The sequence below is a fragment of the Thunnus albacares genome, chromosome 13 (genome assembly GCF_914725855.1).
Source record: "Thunnus albacares chromosome 13, fThuAlb1.1, whole genome shotgun sequence".
Classification (NCBI taxonomy): Eukaryota; Metazoa; Chordata; class Actinopteri; order Scombriformes; family Scombridae; genus Thunnus; species Thunnus albacares.
The window spans coordinates 22,344,417-22,365,659 of record NC_058118.1 but is presented as its reverse complement, the minus strand read 5'-3'; the positions used below and the strand labels follow the sequence as shown (position 1 = coordinate 22,365,659).

The 21,243-nt window shown below is 40.1% G+C and overlaps 1 protein-coding gene across 1 annotated transcript in view; it reads right to left on the bottom strand.

Moving 5' to 3' along the window:
• Nucleotides 1–1,618: 1,618 nt before the first annotated feature.
• The window catches only part of nsd1b (nuclear receptor binding SET domain protein 1b), a 32,652-nt gene continuing 13,027 nt past the window's right edge, over nucleotides 1,619–21,243 (bottom strand). The window contains exons 8-26 of the mRNA XM_044370404.1: nucleotides 20,336–20,448; nucleotides 19,921–20,176; nucleotides 17,738–17,838; nucleotides 17,296–17,338; nucleotides 16,605–16,870; nucleotides 16,315–16,452; nucleotides 15,075–15,198; nucleotides 13,469–13,669; nucleotides 13,197–13,376; nucleotides 12,174–12,330; nucleotides 11,810–12,015; nucleotides 11,524–11,636; nucleotides 10,076–10,222; nucleotides 9,698–9,820; nucleotides 7,769–7,885; nucleotides 6,882–7,023; nucleotides 6,230–6,336; nucleotides 5,655–5,856; nucleotides 1,619–4,548 (exon numbers count right to left, since the gene is read on the bottom strand). Coding sequence (XP_044226339.1) covers nucleotides 3,797–4,548; nucleotides 5,655–5,856; nucleotides 6,230–6,336; nucleotides 6,882–7,023; nucleotides 7,769–7,885; nucleotides 9,698–9,820; nucleotides 10,076–10,222; nucleotides 11,524–11,636; nucleotides 11,810–12,015; nucleotides 12,174–12,330; nucleotides 13,197–13,376; nucleotides 13,469–13,669; nucleotides 15,075–15,198; nucleotides 16,315–16,452; nucleotides 16,605–16,870; nucleotides 17,296–17,338; nucleotides 17,738–17,838; nucleotides 19,921–20,176; nucleotides 20,336–20,448 — 3,488 coding nt within the window. The 3' untranslated portion in view covers nucleotides 1,619–3,796. The remainder of the gene's footprint in view (nucleotides 4,549–5,654; nucleotides 5,857–6,229; nucleotides 6,337–6,881; nucleotides 7,024–7,768; nucleotides 7,886–9,697; nucleotides 9,821–10,075; nucleotides 10,223–11,523; nucleotides 11,637–11,809; nucleotides 12,016–12,173; nucleotides 12,331–13,196; nucleotides 13,377–13,468; nucleotides 13,670–15,074; nucleotides 15,199–16,314; nucleotides 16,453–16,604; nucleotides 16,871–17,295; nucleotides 17,339–17,737; nucleotides 17,839–19,920; nucleotides 20,177–20,335; nucleotides 20,449–21,243) is intronic.

The following is a 21,243-nucleotide window of genomic DNA, read 5'->3' as shown; positions in this document are numbered from 1 at the left end:
CAAAAGGTATTGTTCTGTCTGTGGCAAAACTTGAATAAAAATAAAGTTTACCGCAGCATCTCCACTACCTGTCACTGTTTGATTATCAGCTGATAAGAGATTGTCTCATACTCTACTTCCACTTCAGTTAACCAGTTTTCCCACCCTTTGCTGCTACAAAACAAGCAGTAGCACTGGCCAAATGGAGGGCAGCCATCAGTTCATCAAGTCTGGTGACCTCACACCACTTACCACATAATTTCCAGTTTATGACTCGTAAACAGCTTTCATCTCAAAGTCGTAATTAGTCTGGGAAAGTCTTTGTTGAAATGTTTCTGAAAGCTTAGAGTCCGAAATGCCATTTTTTTCAAATTGTCAAGCGATTGCTGACTTAATTATGAACATATGGTATAGAAGTTAGTCGCTCTTTTGTTACATGTTACACCTGAGCAAAACTCATGGCTTTCTATTAAAAATACTTTTGGCTGTTAGCAAGAAAGCTACAATTGTCAAATAAATAAAATGTATGGAGAAATGGACCTTTATCTTAAGACTATGGGGTCTAAGACAATGAACAATATTTAAAATGCTGGAAAAATCTACTTTACATGCTGTTATGCGCCAATAATTGAAAGACCCTGTTCCTGTACAAGTCTTGTGATGTCCATGTCAACCTGCTCATTCAGCTTGAACATAGCGATAAAAATAATGTTGTAAATAATGTGGAAGAGCCTGAGAACCAATACTTTTTTGCCTCATATCAGCCAAAGTCTGTTGTTCAACGTAATTAAACCTGAGTTTAATAGTGTTATATTGTCAACGCACAGTATTTTTTATTTTTAAGCATTTTTGCCTTTACTGGATAGTAGATACTGATAGTAGATACTGGAGAGAGACAGGTATGACATGGACGCTCCAATGCCCAGTATTTTTTAAACTGTCACGCAACCAACTCTGCAACCATGCAACCTTGATGATACTAACACTCGCAAGCTGTAATCGTGGGAATCTTTCCATCTGCACCATTCATCCATCCCACATGATATGAACGCAGCATCATCTCCTTGGTGTCTGCGGGGCCTTTAACAGCTTGCTTAATGTGTAGAAAGACATTTGCTGGTATTTCAAAGTTAAGGCTTAGGTTAAGTTAATAGGCACTTGCCATTTACTTTGAATTGGTGTAGAATAGATTTAACCAAAACGCAGTTCATAGGTGACTGAAGAAAATAATCAGGAGTTGCAACAATTCCTATTACAACCGCAGCGCTCTAATGGTGCTCACTGAGCACTCATCTTTACCAAACAACAGGGTAGAAGCATCAGTACATACTTGGTTACATAGTTTAGTACAAACTACTAAGATTAAATCTTCTCAGTGTGTTGGAGGCAGGAATTCATGATATTTAGCTTTCTCACGACAGTAGTTACTATTTAGCATTTAGCAACGCTGACAAAGGCATCTCTGTGTACACTACATATTCCAGGAATGCTCAATGCTAAAATTCAGATTATATGATTTCCACTGTGTAGGTTTTGGAAACATAACATAATCTGGTTTTAATTTTTGCCAACAGATGTTTTGTATCTGGCTTCATGTTGGACCATTAAATGGAAAAAGAATGAGTCCAGAACAAAGTGCTTGTTTCATAACTTCTTCTTCTTATATATTTATATAGCAGTTGTTTTAACAGGTCAATGGTTGAGATCTAACAGGTAATAATTACACTGGAATGAAACATTGCTTGTTGGGCATCTGTAAAAAGGCATTAGTAGGGAAACTTGGCTCTCACAGGCGCCAAACCATTCCTTAAAAACATGTCCAAAGAAATACACTCTAAGGCATTGGCAGATAACACACAGACAATATTAAGCTTGAAGACAGAGCGAAACACGTGTGGCAAGAACACATACTGAAGTGCAAGCATCATGGCAGGAGTCCGTCGTTTCAAGCGTCTCGCATCCAATCGAAGACTTTTGTTTCCCCCTCGATTGAGAGTCAAAGTGAGTGAGCGAGCAGAGGGAGCGCTAACACCCCGACTCGTCATCGTTTGTGCGTCACAGAATTATATAAATAATGACTACAGAGCACAGCATACACACTGGAGCAAACTTAATGCTATCTCTGTCCTTATTTGTCCTTTTGTGTTGCCCAGTGTTAGATGCTGAAGGATATGATTCTACTCAACCAGCTTCAGAAGTGTCAGTTTGTGAAACCTGCAGTCCAACCAGATCTATGGAGCCAGTGAATAACCTATGAGATTTTTAATCTGACAGTTTTAGCACATGAAATGGTCAAATTTTAAGAAAATTCCTTCTGATGTTAGCTTTTGGTAGCTTCAGTCAAAAACTATGAGTATCTACTTTCAAAAAAATGATTTCAGCCGAACACCTTTCTCCTGTCTCCAGGCTGATTGAAGCTTTCTGGCATGTAGCTGCGCCGTAGAGTCGCAGGATTGGTTGACTGATAAGATGATACCCTGCAGCCAGACGTCCGTTAGACTGTAAGATATTTCCACAGTCGCACAACAACGGCAGATTTGCATTGACAGTTTTCTCAAGTTGCTTGATGTGCGATCATATTTTAAGGCTACACCAGGCAGCCAATCATCTGGCACATTCACATTTTTTGTCTGATATTGATGCACGTTAACGCAGCTCCACTGTTGAAGCACCATCTAATATTCTGAGGCGTCGAGGGAAAGACTGGAGTTCATGGAAACGACGACTCCTGTGCGTCAGGTTTGTCGTTCCTGGATGGACGTTGATTTAGATTTTTGTGTCAGGTCTTCAGGTGATGTAGCAGGAAGGTCAAAATGACTGTTTGCAGTTCCTTTTTTGATTTTGCCGGTAGTGTGTGTCCGGTAAAATCCAAATTATACATCACTCACTGATTTTTAAAAAAAGGTAACCACCACAAAATCCACTGACCATATTTCAAATTTCAGTCCAGTAGAAGCTGAATGTCTTTTCATTTGGTGTTGTGTTTAAAGCCCAACCAGACTGAATGTGATTGCAATCGAACTGGTTTATTTATGGACAAATGCAACATTACCTCCGGATATTAACATGGTCACCACTGGATCCAAAAGTAACCGAGTAGAAATCGTTTACCAGGCTGAGCGCTACTGTGATTCTGTTGGAGTGGTGAGCTGAATACTGAAGAGTTCAATCCCACCTTAACAGGAAGCTACAGTACAGTGTAGTCTTTTTCTAGCATGAAACACCTAAAACACCGACTCTGTGATCCAGCAGATACAGTAACTGTCGCAAACTACACAAAGCTTTTGCAGGTCAACTTGCTGACATATATGACACCTGAAATACTACTGAAAGAATACCAAAACAAACCAGCTGTGTGAAAAAAAAACACAAGTATATCAGAGTGAAATATGTTTTGTGTAGCAGTTCCAGATAATTTTCTTTGTCAGATCTCCCATATTGAGTGTCAGTCAGCACCAGTGTGTGCAAAGTCACCGTCTCTACAGAAGGTTTGTACCAAGGTCAGGTAATATGGATCGATTAGTAGGACAGAGCTAATAAAACAAATGCATGAATAAATAGAGAAACTGATGGATATTTGTCTATTTATATATGAATCTATACAATGTTTATTCTGTGTTTATTTACTGATTTATGAATTTCAACATTTATTTATGTATTGATTTAGTTCTGTCCTAAAATTCTTCCATATACACACCTGCTCACTGGATACAAACAGTGACAGACTGGGCTATTTGTGTAATGTGACTGTAGTGACTGTGTGAGGAACAGCGTTGTTCTGCCTCCATTTCCTGTGCCACTGAAAATCCACTGTGCGTCACTCCTCTTCCTCTTCCTCCTCTTCCTCCTCCTCCTCCTCCTCTTCTTCCTCCTCTTCCTCCTCCTCTTCATCATCCTCATCTTTGATCTCAAGGTATTCCTCCTCCTCCTCCTCCTCCTCCTCCTCCTCTTCTTCTTCTCCGTCCTCTTCATGAGAATCAGATTTCTGCTTCCCCTCTTCCACTAACTCCTCCTCCACTTCTGCTAACAGCTCCTCCTCTTCCTCCTCTTCCTCCTCCTCCTCCTCTAAGACATCCCTCTCCTCCTCATATGAGGAGATGGGCGAGTACTGCGGGAGGTCGAACACGTGCGGGCTGCTGGGAGCATCTGTGCTGCTGGGGGGAGGTGAGGTGGGAGGCGCAGAGACAGGAATAGTGATGGGTACCGGGATGGAAAAAGCAGGAAATGACTCGGAAGCACACATGCCAGCGCCGGCGCTGATCTCCTGGTCCCTCTTGGTGGTCTTGTTCACACTTGTAGTGGTGTTAGAAGCAGCAGAGGGGATGACGGCCATGCCCAGCCCCGAGGTTAGGGGTCTGGGTTCGGGAGTGTATTCTCGGATCTCCCCTGGCTCCAGCGGTTCGGGCCCACAGGGGTCGTGCTCACTGCAGGACAGCTTGCCATCCAGCTTGGAGATGAAGAGCAGGCCGTCACGGTGCTGGCAACAGTAGGAGCTGGGGCACATCTCACAGAAAGACGCCGCGTCCTTACCGCATATGTCGCACTGGTGCCACGGACATTCCCAACGTCCTACAACGAATATACAGACACAGAGAAGAACGTCAAGGCAAGCAGGAGGATGCCAAGATAACCGAGACTTAAAATTTTACTTTATTTCTTTGAATCTCTGAAAGTTCAATTAAATATTAAATTATGAAATACAATACAATTTGTATTAATTTGTACAATTTTTAGGTACTTGTACTTTACTCAAGTATTTCCCTTTCCTGCTACTTTACTTCATACTTAAAACAAAATTTCAGAGGGAAATATTGTCCCTGTCACTCCTCTACATGTACTTGAAAGCTATAGTTACTATTTATTTAAGGATCAAGGTTTTACATACAAAATATATGATCAGCTTATAAATATGATGCACTGTCACAGATAAAACTACCCGAGAGCGTGAAGTAAAATTAGCTAGCAACAACATAAAATGCAGCTTACGCATTAATGCATCAATAATTATAATAATAATTATATTACAATAATACAGTTTAACAGTGACAGAGGTCATTCTGCTGCTTAATGAGTACTTTTTTTTTGATACTTCAAGTACATTTTTCTGCTGAACGTCTTACATTTTTTTAATTAATTGTAGTAGAGTATTTTTACCATGAGGTATTGCTTCATCTGCTCAAATAAAAGATCTGAATACTTCTTCCACCACTAGCCAAAGCAAGAAGAAGTTGGATGCAGGTCAAACAGGTGGATGCATAAACTCAAAGCTCTGCTACTCTCTACATGTCGCACTAACGCAAGACGCAATTCAAACTTTTGGTTAAGATAAAGAAGAAAAATGTCTTCTCTTTTAATTACTTATTTGATCCATTTACTGTAGTTCCCTCTTTTTTGCTTGTTTTTCACGCTCTTTCTCTTTTTTACCTCTACCCTTACACACACACACACACAGTACAAAAAGAAAATCTAACTATAAAACTGTAACCCTGTACCTTGAACTTGTGTTTTCTGTTTAATTTGTCATGTTTACATAACAAAGAAAGACATCCCAAAATGGAAAAAAAAATTATCATGTAGGTAGGAAACGATGGCTGAATTAATCAATTCATCAGTCATCAGAACTTCATCAACAAGAATCTGGTTTTGGGTTCTTGTGTCAATGCAGAGCGACTGACCTGCAGGCCTCTTGGTGAGGTTGAGGCAGTCGGCGTGATAAACTTTGGGACAACCGGGTCTCTTACAGGAAACCATCTGTCCTCCGTCTCCGCAGCTGAAACACTCGTCCTCTCTTTCTTTGGTCACCACCGTCTTGTTTTTCTTCTTGCCGTGGCCCCTCCTCTTCATTTTACGACCTTTGTCTTCAGATGGAGGGTTGTTCTGGGTTGCAGGGGGAGAGAGATTTTAATTGACCAGTTATCCTTTCAAGAGTGAGGCAAGTTTGTATAGAACATTTCAACAACAAGAAGCATCAAGACAGAATGTAAAAGCAGCATATGGCAATATAAAAAGACATTTAAATACAAATAAAAAGTGTTAAATTGGAAATAAAATTAAGCTAAAAGAGTACGTTAACTTTTTATGAGCTTCCTGATAAATTAATAACAAAGTAACAAGATCAGTGGTAGTACTTTTATGGTGGTTTTGAGAAGACTTCTTGTGAAAAATGGACTTTATGGTCTGATGTGTTTAACAATATGTCAAACTTTATAACAATAACAAGTTGTTATTTGATGTGTGTCATTCCCCTAACCTTTGGCCTGACGCCCAGGAAGCCGCTGCAGTTTGGTGCTCCACATTTACAGACCGTCTTCCCGTTCCCCAAACACTCCAGGTTGTAGTTGAATGTAAGCTCTGTGCCTAAACAGATACACACAAACAACTGAAAGAGGTTGCAACTTTGGGAGATATCTTCTTCATTTGACTTCAGACTACTGTGGCCTCATTTGAGCTTCAGTCAGGGTTAAACTGGTGGTTGAAAAAGTGGTTTCAGAAATGCATTTTTACACAATGAAGACTGTGGATGTTGTTCTCCATCTCTAGGGATCATTTCACAGCCAGTATGGTATGGATTCTAAAGCATGTCAACACAATAAGCCTAACATGAAACCAAAAAAATGTTTTTAATATTTATAAATCTCTCAAAAAATAACTCAATATCTCCCTGTGAAAGTACATCATTTTGTTGATTTCTCCATTAAACAGGTGTCTTTACTTGTTGACTAAAGTGGCTTTGACCTCTTCTGTATCTCACATAATCAAGAAAGAGCAGATGTGTCTGATATTCAGAAACTTGATGCTCAAAATCAGATTCTTCCTAAAGCAGTTATTGACAGTTGATTCTTTAATAAACCACCTGACTTTAGTAACTATCATTATTTTCAGCTCTAAGCAAGGCAGCGAACCTGCGGCAACGTCAACGAGAGCGAACAGTCCGACCCGCGTGTCTCCGCTCACCGTCCACTTCTGGGTCTCACAGTTTGGCTGACAGCAGTGGTTCATGAAGCGAGCCTCGTTCCCCTTCGGCCCAGCATCAATGATCCGATCCTAACACACAAACACAAAGATGCCAATAAGAAAGACAATTGGACATGTCTTGCCCAAACCTTCATCTACTTGCATTCTGTTAAATGTGATGATCATGTGACTTGGCCAGTGACCCATACTCTAACAGCATTAGATTGGGGGCTGGAGTTTTGTGGCAGCAATACAACCAGTGCAAGCAGCACTCTGAAAATTTCATATTCTTCTTAATTTTGTAATGCATTTTGTCCATCTATATGGTAATTTTGTGCCCAGTGCACATGATGTGCAGGTGGGAAAAAAGATTCACTCAATCAAATTCAAATTCAGGCAGCACAAAGAAATTAGTATTTTGGTGGAAACTGGTTGTTAGAAGTTGTGCTGAGAATATAAGTGTCAGAGCCATATCTGTTTCTGGAGAAAAGTCACTCAGCTGGCAAACTGGTGATTCTGTGTTAAAGGGGCAAACTAAAAATTTGGAGGAAAGGTGCTATAAGTATGGAATAATGCTTAAAATGTTAATAAACAATTCTAATGAACTGCGTTTACATTGGCAGAAAAAAAGTTATACGTGATTATAAAAGGTATGTCGGTAAAGCAGTCTGCGTTGATCTATAGATTAATAAGATCAACAGGGAACAAGATAGTGAAGGTTATTAAAGCAAAAAATACCTCAACATGAGGTGTCATCAGTAGATACTGTAGGACATGGCTGCTCTTGAAAGCTTTAACACACACACAAACACAGACACACACACACAAGCTGTACCTTATCCAGAGTTAGCATGTAGAAGTTACAGATGTCATGCTCCTGGGCGTGTCTGATTCTTGACCTGCACTCCTCTTCATCAATAACCTCCCCGACGTACTCGCTCACAAATTGACCCTGACAGAAAAACACAGGGAACATTCATTATTCAGTGTGGATCCAGTCCCACTGAGCAGCAATAACACCTCCTGATGGGAATTATGCAGTCAGTAGCAGCGGTATTGCCAGTATTCAAGTCAAGTCAAGTCAAGTCAAGTCAAGTCAAGTCAAGTCAAATCACATTTATTTATAGAGCACATTTAAAAACAATGTAAGTTGACTAAAGTGCTGTACAGAATAAAATCAGGCAATAAAAACAGAAGACTTAAACAAAACAATCACATCACAACAACCACAAAAATATAACAACACAAATCAACAAACATGGCTGAAGCATAGAGTAAGAACCATTTCAAGTGGATCCAAACACTAAAGAATTAAAGTGCGGGAGGGAGAGGGGAGATAGAGAGGGGGATGCTGTCCCACAGTCTAGGGGCTACACGAGCAAAGGCGCGGTCCCCCCTGAGCTTAAGATTTGTTCACGGACAGCCAGGAGCCCCAGGTTAGATGACCTGAGAGTCCTGGAGGTGGAATAAGGGGTTACAATGTCAGAAATATAGGAGGGGGCCTGCCCATTTTGGGCTTTAAAAACAAACAGTAGAATCTTGAATTTTATCCTGAACCGCACTGGAAGCCAGTGGAGAGAGGCCAGCGTAGGGCTAATATGGTCTCTCTTCCGGCCACCCGTCAGGAGTCTGGCAGCGGCGTTCTGGACCAACTGCAGGCAGGATAGGGACGACTGACTAATCCCTTTGTACAGGGAATTGCAGTAGTCTAAGTGGGAGGACATGAAAGAATGGATACCTTTTTTAAAGTCTTTGAATGAGAGGAAAGACTTGATTTTAGCAAAAGTGCGGAGCTGAAAAAAGCTAGCTTTTACTACTGCATTGACCTGCTTGTCAAACTTTGGAGCGGAGTCAAATATTACCCCAAGGTTTTTCACATGGGGTTTGACAAAGGTGGACAGGTTACCTAGGCTGTCAGAAATTGATTTGGTGGAGTCAGAGGGACCAAATAGGACAACTTTGTTCGTTCTGCTTTCATTTAACTGCAGGAAATTTTGCGCCATTCAACACTTGATGTCCTCAAGGCAGTTCATAAGACTGAATAGATTGCACTGGTTATTTGATTTCAGAGGGAGATGAATAGCAATGGAAGGAAATGTTGTACTTTTTGATGATTTGGATGATTTAACCAAGGAGAAGCATGTAAACAGAGAACAGGATGGGACCTAGGATGGAGCCCTGTGGGACACCACAGGAGAGACTAGCTGGGGGAGTGGAAGAATTGCCTATGTTGACAGAGAAGCTTCTATTACTGAGGATGCAGACCAATTTAAAGCAGAGCCAATCACACCAACCCCATACTGGAGACAGTTGATTAAAATGTTATGGTCTACTGTATCAAACACCGCACTGAGGTTGAGTTCAGAATCAGGAAGGCACAGTCCCTGGAGTCGACAGAAAAGAGCAGGTCTTTGGCTACAGCAAGGCAGATTCTGTGCTAAACCAGACTGGAATTTTTCCAAAATGTTAGTAGTAGTAGTAGATGTAAGTAGGGCAGGAATTGATAGAGGATAACCCTTTCAAGAACTTTTGATAAGAATGGGAGTTTGGAGATCGGTCAATAGTTACTAGGCAGGGTGGGGCCAAGGTTGGGTTATTTCAAGAGGGGTTGGACCAATGTGTGTTTGAAGCAGGTTGGATTAGTACCAGTGGCCAGGGAGCTGTTTATTACGGAGAGGATGCTGGGACCAGCTGTGTCAAAGACGTCCTTCAGGAGAGAAGTGGGAACCAGTAATAATATTAGTAATAATAGTAGTGTAGTAACCTTCTTGATGTCATGGACACAGCGGAGCCCCCAGCCTCGAGACAGTGTCCTGAAGATCTCCACTTGGCTGTACTGACGCTTGGTGAACGCCTGGTTCAGACACCGCTCACCCGCCGGGCAAACCTGCAAGTTCAGAGAGTCATTTTCAAAATTTTGGAAATTTATCTTTTACAGACTGTCTCATATTTGACAAGCCCAAATCTGATCCAAAATATGCGAGTGGACAATGTGAACAACCCAAGGAACAAACATATGTTCAGCCTAAGTTGGGACAGCAAATAGAAACTACTTTCCACTATCATTTAACATACTTTGTGATGTGTTATGATGACACACTCAACATATTGAATGAGTGTGTTGAGTGAGGTGTTTCTGTACCTGCGGGTGGCATTCATAAAGCAACATGCGGTTGATGCACTCCGAGTCCATCCCACATGGGCTCTCGTCTGTCGCCTTACAGTTACAGCGAGGGATCTCTGATAGGTCAGCTGTGAAGATCTGAACCTTTCCTATTGGTCGATTCACCTGAAAGAATCACAGAAGTAGAAGCAAACATAAACTCACTGCACATCAGGCCGTCTATGAACATGTAGGTCTTGTTGCTGAACGGCTGAGTGAATCCAAGGATGTATGACAAATAGACTCTTAAAACGATTATCTATTTATTTTCAGGTCAATATATCAAGTAGTCTTTGCAACCTATTGGGGCTTAGAATTAGTTTGACTTCCTTTTTATGATTTTGTTAGAAGTATTGTATACCAGGGGTTTTCAAAATGTGATTTTGTCACCTGTTTTATTATTCCTTGCTCATCTTACTTCAATTTGAGGGATAATACAATTACCATAAGGCTTTGAGGATGTAAACAGGAGGTATCACGTTAGGCTACAACTTGAGCCCCATTGTTTTTAGCATGTATTTGTTTACATTTTGGCATATTGGCACCATTAAAAGTATACCAAATTAGCTATTAGCAGTTCCGGTTTGCAGTGTTGCCATGGATGCACAGACAACCATCACTGGGTTACTTTGATACTGAAGAAAAGTTAAAAATGAGATGATTCTCAAGCAAGTTGGGCAGCTATAGGGAGTGTGTTTTTAATGATTTCTAAGGTGATTTGGATGTTTATTTGCAATGCACATAATCAAAGATAATGGTATCTTCAGGAAGTGTAAATTACATTGAATCTAAAAATATGTGTATCATGTCTGTGTGTTTAGATTTGACTGAGTTATGACTAAAAGAATGTGCTGTTAATTCTCAAATACTGGTCAGCAGTGGCAGAGAGAGTCAAACCTTTAGCAAACATTTATTCTAATTTGCCCTGCTCTCTGGTTACTGCAAACTCAAAACTTCCTCTATGTTTACCTTTTGTCTTGCAAATTGTAACCATATTAACCACTCTACTGCTCTCAGTTTCTCTTTTTAAACACAAATACTTTATTGTTTACTTCCATGACTGAAACTCAACATCTCCTGCAGATTTTTCACATGAGAAGTCTTCCAGTCTTCGCTTTATTGGTAGGCTTTTAATGTAGCAAATCTGACACTCTGGCATTATTTGAAAACCTGCTTTTATATGAGAGTTTACAGTAGTTAGAGGGTAAAAGCAGAAATGAATAAATGAAAGGACCACAGCTTCAAAATGCCAGACTCTCACTGTCCTGATCAGATGGATTTTAATGATTTTTGGTAAACAAGAAGCCTGAGTTGGAAACATTCTGGACTGAACAAAGACATGGAGAGAGATCACTATTCATCCCTGCCAGTGTTAGTGCTGTGCTTTATCCAGAAACATCTGTAAAACCACAAGTCTTCTCCAATACCTTAATATGTTTGTACGGAGGAGGCTTCCTGTCGTTCTTTCTGTCTTCTTGAAGCTGCCTAAGCTCCTTCTCTGCCTGCAGCTCACGAAATCGCACAGCCGCCTCCTCCAAAGCTGAGGAAGGAATTCAGATGTAAAGTCATCATATAGCAGGTACGAACAGAAGACACAACAAACAACATAACAAAACGCTACATTAAAAAACTACATTTAATTCGAGAAAATAAATGGTGACCTTCACTTTCCCTATCTGTTAAAGAGGCGATTTAGCTGAACACACAAGATACCTTTCTTGTAGGTGGCATCAACACCTTTCCCCATCTTTTCTTTGCTGTTGGCGTCTACATCCATATAAGGGAAGACCCTGGCCTGGTAAGTCCACAGGTAGTCATTGGAGCCAAAGAAGTGAACTGGGAACTCCCCGACATCATGCCTCATCCGCTGGATGTTCTCTGGGATCGTTTTGGGATGGCTGACCTCTGCAGGCCACCACCTTAACAAAGCAGAAACAAACACAAAAAGAACAGAACTGTAAAGATTAAGGATTTAAAGAGAAGTGCTTGTTAATTGTACAGGACTACAGATTTGTGTGCGCTGTGTTGAAGGTTTGGAAAAGTTTGAGAAGTCTAGTTTCTCCAGTTCGCCACTGACCTGTACCGCCCGACCTTCACCCAGAGAATGTCCTTGTAGCGAGGTTTCTTCCCTGCCTTGCATTCATTGCAGTACCAGCTGCCTTTAGGCATCTCAATGCTCAGACACTCTCGGTGGAACGCAGCAGGACAGGATTCGCAGCACAGCAGACTGCCACCTGGAGCACAGGAGGAGGATCATTTTAACTGCTGATTATTGTACAGTGTGCTTTATCAGCGAGGTCCACAGATTGTGTAAGGTTGCATGTGAGGGTTGGCCAGCAGTTTGGTGAGAGCAACATCAAGTGTACTGCTGTTTGCTTTAATATGTCTTGTCAGTTAGTTACTGGTAAGTGAAAGCTGCTGTCGATCAGTCCGTCCATCACGTTTGGTCCTGATTGAATCAGCTTAAGACATGAAAATATGTCAGTGTTGTGTTCATGGCTTGTTTCCGTTGACCCCAAGTGGCCAAAGATTGAAGACAGAGAAACATCTAGCAGCTAAAGAGTCAGATATTTTTCTCAGGAGTTCGTGGAGACCAAACCAGAGCTAAAAGGAGAGTGAGTTTTGAGTGAGTGAGTTCTTCTGCCCCTTTATGGCAAAAAAATAAATTAATGCAGCTTTAAGGAGTTTGTTTGAGTCAGTAAATACAAGTCCAGTCACTTTATTACACTATCACTTGATCTTGGTCCCAGCAACAGAAGTTATTTACAATTTGTCCAGAAAAGATCTGTGAGAAAAAAAAAAAGTCCTGCATTCTGTTGATTACTTGTGCTCACTTTCTTTACAAGGTTTTGGTAACATCCATATCGAGAGTATGCAGGATTGTTTAAAGTTTTTTATCATGCATGCATCAGTCAAGACTTTCTGGTGGCTGGGCCAAAAAGAACTTTGTACCGGCATGTGTGTGTACAACAGAGAAAGACAGTGAAAGGAAACAGGTAGAGAGAGAGAAAGAGAGAGATTGTGTTGTTTATTTGGATTGGGCTTCAATAAATCTGGCTAGGTCAGGCTGAGATTATTCCACATCTTCATAAAACCATACCTTCAGTGCAGACGAAGCACCAGCTGACATTGACGTGTTCGTGGTTTTTGACACCGCGGCGGGGGGTGAAGTGGTTGGGACAGACGATGCTGTTGTTAGAGAGCACAACGCTGCCTGCTGCCATGCAGAGGTCTGTAGCATGGTAAGCCACCGGGCAGCGCACACACCGAACCAGACGACCTACAGACAAACACAAGAGAACAAGCGGGCAGTCAGAGCACGGAAGGTCCACAAAACAACACAGATAGCAGACAGACGAACAAGCAATCTACCTTTGGAGATGGAGGAACTGTTGGGATTGGCGATGAAGCAGGTGAGACAGACATGGATCGAGCAGCGGAAGCCTCGGTTCACAGGTGCGGTCGGGGCAAAGCTGGCGATACACTCCCCGTGGTAAAACTTCCCACACACAGGAATCATACAGCGCCGCACATCCTCACCGCGCTTCTTACACACAAAGCAGGTGTGGATACCTGAGAGAATAAAACAACATTATGCTAGAAAGTTAAATATAAATCATTCGTACCTGTACATGTTAACGACTATTTAAAATGTATATTTATTTTAAGAGATCCATTACAACAGAAATATTTTTACATACATAAACATTTTTAAAAATATTAACTTCTGAAAACCCACAACTCATCAACCCTTATATCTTCATAAATAAATGAATAAAACAAACAATAAAAATAAATAATCTAAATTAGTTCATCAGCAATCAATCAAAAATAAATACATAAAAATACCTGGTGAATACTTATAGTATCAGGTTTTACCATAAATAAGAATAATAATGTGTATACATTGACGGTGAGTTTTATCAGACAGGTAAAGTGAGTACAAATATTAAGTGTGATACAAGTTCATAGTTATTTTTTAATGTTTATGTAGTCAAAGAATGGGCTCCATGTTTTCAAAAACAGGTCCTGGCGACTCGTTTCTACGGTCACGTGCAATGTTAAGGATTAAAAAAATGGTATAACTAAATTATAGAAATGTATTTATTTATTTAATGTCTATTTTCTACCTTTTCATGTTTTATAATTTTCCACCTGTGGCACTCTCAGAAATGTTATTTTTTTTTAATTTTTCATTTGTCAATCCAAAATTAAAAAGTAGAAATTTGCCAAACTAAAATCTTCATTTTATATTAATCTTACAAACCAAAAATACAATTTAAGAGACATTTCAATGTCCAAATATTCTATTGTAGAATTCTTAAAAAGGAAAATTGGGAAAGAACCAAAACAAAGCTGCACATAGTCGATCATTTATACTCACTTTAATTATGACGTTTTGGTTGTTAGACCATCATCAGATAACGTTACTCTACTGTACTAATCTTGTTTAAAAATTGGAAAAGCTCAGTATGGAGATTTGTTTGTTTTGTTGTTCCAGACAATGTTTCCTTATAATAATAAAATAATAACAATACATTTAATTTGTACTGCACTTCTCATTCATAGCAACTCGAGAAGGGCATAGAAACTCAAAGGGCTTCAGTATTAATAACATAGATATATTTTACATAGTCCCATAAATAATAAATTATATACGAGAGTGGTTGTGTTTGCCTGCATGAATTTTAGCTGATGAGGGTCTGAGGACAGAAACATCATAAGTAATGTGAGTATAAATGATTGACAGTAATGAGATTTTTTGGTTTTCCAGAGTTTATGATCCGACACACCTGAGTGCCAGAACTTTATAATAAGAGTTAAAATGGAAAATTAAACTGATAAGAGTTACACAGACCTTTGGCCTGCTGACAGTTGGCATTAATAGGCTTTATGTATCTATCTATTTTATTGAGTTGCACTGCTTTTATACTGCAGATGTTTTCTCTCAGGCAATAAAGCTTAACCACAGGCGTACCTGATTTGCACTCAGGACAGACGAACTTCCCTTTAGGGGCCTCGGCTAGAGAGATGCAGGGCAGGTGGAAGGCTCCACAGCACTGACCCTCACATAGCAGCAGCTCCCCGGTTTTCTCACACACCTGGGACACAAACACAACCCACCTCAAAATACATATTATAATAAGAGTGATTCAGAGTAGCAGTGAAAGTGATCCTGTGTGCTGGGATTCCTCTTTGTGTGTAGTACCATGGGTAGAGAGAGGTATTATCACAAGATTTTTACGGGGGATTCACAGGCTAATAAAGTATGCATTTAAGCCAATCTGGAACCAAACATCTAATTATAAAAGAAGGAATCTCTGTATGTCTGTCTGTCTGTATATGTGTCTTCACGTATCTCAACAACTGCTCATCCGATCGACTTGGCAGGTGTATTGCTGAGGATCCAAGGAAGTACAGTGTCAAATGTGAAGTTGTTTGGATGAAGGGATCTCGAGAAATATATAAAAATACCCAATGAACAACGTTGCTTCTGCTTCTTCTTCTGCCCGTGGAGTCAATGAGAGGAAATGCAGACAGCGCCACTCTGCCATTGCAACCCACATTGTGGTCGGAGGGGGAATTACATCCGTAGTGATAAGAACTACCATAGAGAATGATTTGAAGAGTCAAGCTCCACTATTCCTGTTCCTCATGTGGTGGCCAGTCGGTATGTACGTTCAAGACATAGCACAGGATGTCTCAGGCATGTTCTGAACGGGCACTACAGTTCATCTGATCAACTTCAGCTCAGCTTCTGATCAGCTTCCGTCTTCTGATAGTCCGCACAAGGGGCGTTTAAGGGGCATCGGTAAATTGTAGTGTCTACTGATAATCTGCATGAGGCACTGTTCTCTCTAGGTATTGAGAAATCTGCCTGGTCCGAACAGGCACATTTTGAACAGGCACTGCACTAGTCAACCAAATAACATTGTTCTCCACAATAAAGAAAATATTTCTGAATTTTCATCTTCCAGCAGGAGTCTCTTAACTTCAAACCTTATGAGTGGGATATGTTGTGCTTAACCAACTTATTAACTAAAGAAAACATTAAATTATACTGTTTGCACTTGCACTGTTTACATAAGATAATCACTGCTAAAATAAATCTTGAAATGTCCATCAGTAAATAAGGCTCAGAAGAAAAACTTTCTCTCTTCTGAACAAAACAGCTCTTTCTTTGTCCATCAGTAAATTAGGCTCTGGGGAAAGCTCACCTGGCATATGTTCTCCTTCATGGACGCTGGGCCTCCTCGGTCCCCTATGATCTTCCTTGAGGGCAGAAGCGGGTCGTCGCACAGCGACAAGTCGTCCTTCATGGAGGAGAAGCTGTGATCCAAACTGGACGGGTCACCCTAAGGAGAAAAAGGAAAAATTAAGTTTAATAATGATAGATTTTGTACTTTGAGATGCGCTTACAGTTAATCATTTTAATACAAGCAACAGTTCCACATACTGCATAAACAGTAGAACCACAATTCTGTGAAAAGCAAACGTGTCCTCTGACCTCTGACTCTGCTGTGTCCTTTTTGACCTCCTGAGACTTATTGTCGTCTGGTTGAAGAGCATCATCGTCATCTGCTGATGTCGTTTCAACCTGGCTGGGTTCGGGTGGTTCCGGCAGTGGAGTGGAGGGAGCAGGAGTGCTGGGAGGGGGATCGGTCTGAATGGAAGGTGTGGGTGGACAGGTGGAAACCTCTGGGGTGGTCGGTGGGGAACTGGATGCTGTAAGCTGCTTACTCTTTGATTTTAAAGAAGGTGGTGGACCAGAATCTAGGTGTAAGAAAGACGTGTTAGCACCACTTATCATAAGCAAGACTAAAGGTAGCTCATCACAGCTGGTTATTAAAGTCATAACACTGCAGGAAATCTCTATCTAAAGCTATTTATTTTTGATTCTGGGTCATTTTAAATCCCACTTTTCTTATGAGAGTCAAATTTATTAGATAATACTGTTCTGTCTGGAAATTCAACATGTCTTTTCTTTAATTTTCTAAAGTTGGGATATGTTTCTGTTTGCTTTATTTGTGAATATTATACTTCTGGAAACAAGGGAAATAACTTTTCAGAAAAAAAAGACATGAGTGTAAAAAAGTACACGATGGAGAAGAGGGATATTGATAAGTTTATTATGAACTGCACTTGTGGTGTAATATCAACTGTTTGAAATTGAAATATGAAATATTTGGGTCACTGACCTGATTGAGGAGCAGGATTTGAATTGTTCTTCAATGTTTTGACCTGTGACAAAGAAAAATATCATCACAAATTATTTCTGCCAGGCCAAGCTGCAAAATACAAAGCATTGTTTAATGTATCCCTATTCATGATATTCTGCCCAAGAAAGAACACAAATAAACGCCTGTAAGATTTTTTTCTTTCTTTAAGATCTGATCACTGATCCTGAATAGCTTTGATCCTCAAAAATTACATCCTCTTCACTGAGGGTCTGTGTGGTATGAGGCTTGTTTAGGTTATGAAATGCACGATTTCATTTTGTGGAAAGTCGTCGTCATTAAGTGACTGTTGAGTGCTGCTTCAGGAAACGTGTGCAAATTCAAATTTAAGTGTAAATACACATGTACCAGATAAACCGTAGATGACTAAATGTACACACAACAGCACATGCCCATCTTGTACCTTCTTCTTGGGGCCTGTTGAGGCCTCGGCCTCCAGACAGTACTCTAAAATCTTCTGAGTGGGTTTCCTCTTCCGCTTCTTCTCCAGCAGAGGAGCGTTTCCTGAGAATGAGATGTCACAGCCAGCGTAGCATGAAACATAAAGATGTTTATCGAAGGCATATTAAGAGTTTTGTGTGGACTGTGAAACACTCCACACAAGAAAATTACAGTTCATAACAAAATCATCCGGTAAAGATGAAAGCCTTTTTTGTGATCACTATTTTGCATGAATGTAGGAAGATGATGTCCCTATTTTCAATCCGTCCACCTAAACTGTGAATAGTTGATTGTTTCTCCTGCCGGTGAAACAGCTGTCAATGGTCACAGATAACAAACCTATTTAAATAGCTGACATTATCTCACTGACAAGAAAGAAAACTCTGGAAAAAGCAGTAAGTGGATCTTGAGTTAAGATCAAATTATCTGTGAAAGAGGTCAGACTGTACATGACAATACAACACACTGTATCACAAATACTACTTTGTCCTTTTTTTGGCTTTAAAACAAGATTTGCATCTTGTGCCGCAAACCCCTACATGGTACTAAAAGATAATCTAAGAATATTAGGCTATATGCTTCTGCTCCAGTGTGCATATATAAATATAATAACAGGTGGACACTTGAAACTCTTCTTACTTGTCAGGTTAGCCATACATTTTCAGGATCCCTCAATAGCTTCAACCGAGCAACCAAACTGGACAAAAATCTGTTCAAAGTGTTCATGTCATGTCCATGTTAGATCAGCACCAGCTTTGTGCAGAACAAAAACTGATTTTTTCTTATGTTTTGCTTTTTTAATCTCTTTTTAAATACATCATTATACTTCTGTATCAAAGCCACATAGTATTAGTTACTGGAATAACTGACACAATTATGATAAAACTATATACAAAATGTAGCTGAGCTTAGCACCCACTTTGAATAACACACCCAGGGCTAATTAAGTCAAGTTTTGAAACACCAGTTTAACCAGTTGACTTAACATACAGTGTAAGTCTCATTTAATAAAATGGTTTATGGTCTTACAGTCTATAGTTCAGAGTTCCACCTGAAACACAGAACAAGCAAATTCCTATAATTTCCTTATTCACATTGACACATGCAGTAATTATTTAGTGCTTGTGTGGGCAAGGATGACGTCCTTTAAATACATTAAAGTGCATCATTTGTACCCAAATACATTTTACAAGCACAGTGTATTAGGAGCAGTTTGTGAAACAAATACACTCTCTCAGGAAATACATGTGCTGCATTCAGTTGTGCATTTCAGCCTTGTTAACAAAATACTGATTTTATTCTAGTTCCAGTTATGTGTTTGATGGTTATGGTTTTATGTACTGTGGATGCTGGAATTCATGTGCAAAATAATATGTTTATCTGTGTCTGAATACCACTGTGTCATCTCTGCATACAAAAATGTAAGCCTTAAAATACACTATGCAGCCATAAGTATCTGGACACCCTGTCCACATTCTTTTGTCTACTTTTGGTCTGGGGATATTTCTCAGTAATTGGGCTAGACAGCTTTGTACCAACGAAGGGAAATATTAATACTACACCATACAATTATATTTTAGACAATGGAGAGCTTCAAACTTTGTGGCAACAGTTTGGAGAAAGCTCTTTTCTGATTCAACATGACAATTCCTCCGGGCACCAAGCCAGGTCCATAAATAAATGGTTTTCCCAGTTGGGTGTGGAAGAACTTCACAGGACTGCACAGGGCTCTGACCTCAACTCCATCTAACACCAGTGGGTTAAACTGGAACACTGACTGCGAGCCAGACCTTATCGCTCAACATCAGTGGCTGATCTCACTAATAATCTTGTGGCTGAATGGGAGTAAATCCCCGTAGCCAGGTTGCAAAATTTGGTGGAAAGCCTTCACAGAGGAATGGAAGCTAGTATATCAACAATTGGATACCCATTGTTTCGGAATGACGTAGTCATCAGTTACATATGGATGTAATATTTGGGGGTTTCCATATCAGTACTTTGTTCAAGTGTCCATATACAGTACCAGTCAAAAGTTTGGAGTTGTTTTGGCATTTAAGTGTATCAACACTGACCAAGAAGATTTTCCTTTGCCTGTTTTCCCAGACATTCTTTGTGACTTTTGCAAATAATGAAACAATGGCTCACCGTTGTCTTTGACGAGGCCTTCTGACAGTGAAGGTTCAGCTTCAGGCGGAGGGGTTAGCGTGTCGATGGAAAGCACCGATGCATCTTGGGGAGACGTGTTTTCAGTGCTGGGAATCTGTAGTTCAGAAGGTGTTGTTACAGGGATTTCCTCAGGAGGTGGAGTCTGTATTTCAGGAAGTAAATTCAAAGATGGGGGGTCTCGTGCGTTCTTGTCCGATACCGGGGGTTCGGAAATGGAGGTAATGGGTTGAGTGGCCTGAGAAAACAAATGGCCTGATGTCAATGCAAGTCAGTGATACAAGTTTTATGTCTAACTGCAAAAAGTGAAATTGGTTGCTTTATGCCATAGTATTATGCATATATAACAACATGTAATTATAAAGTTACAACAGATCTTACTTTGTATGATTTTTACCTTTCCAATCGACTGGAGAGGCTTTTTGGTTTTCTTCCTCGTGGAGAAAATCTGATCGTACTCTTCAGTCCATTCAATAAGCCGCTTGCTTGGTTTTCTTATTCGTTTATGTCCTGAGAAAGACATACGAAGACACTAGCTATTGTTACTTTTTGTTGTATGGTGTATTACATACAGTAATAGAGAATGAAGATTATTATAAATCTCACCATAGGTTACACTGATTATTCTGAACATAGCCCTTTGTCAGTTGACTTTACTGTTGACATACTTGATGAAATAAAAATAATCTAAATTGAAATGGTCTCATCTCTATGGAAGCTGAGAACAGCCATGCTTGCAATTATTTTTTTAAAGCCATTATCTCAAGATCACGAGTTAATTTATCTCGTTATCTCAAGAAAACAAAAGGCCAATTTCTCGAGATAACAAGATAATTTATCACAAGATTTATCATGGGTGGAGCACATTCTTCTTTGTTCATTCCTGTCTTCTTCTCTCCATGTCTCCCTTGAGTATAGCTCAACTATTTAGATCAAGCATAAGAAGCCTTCAAGTGGCTTGTAAGGGCATGGGTTCAAATCTGTCATACGTCGGTTCTTATTCCCTCTCTCCACCCCACTTTCCTTTCTCTTATTAAGTCCAATAAAATGAAAATGCTTGAAAGGTATTGTTTGATACTTTTCCTACATGAAACATCCCCTCATATTATGACCAGGAGTTAATCAAACAGCCATTTCGCAGTTACACAGATGTCATTAAGAAAGATGCTGTTGATAATAATGGGTACTCCTTGATCTGACATTTTCAGCTTGAATCAGTTGCTACAGTTGTCAAGGCGCCATCCATGCATGCTGGCATGGCAGTCCTGATCTCTGATGAATAAGAGGAAACAACCTTTTGTTCTC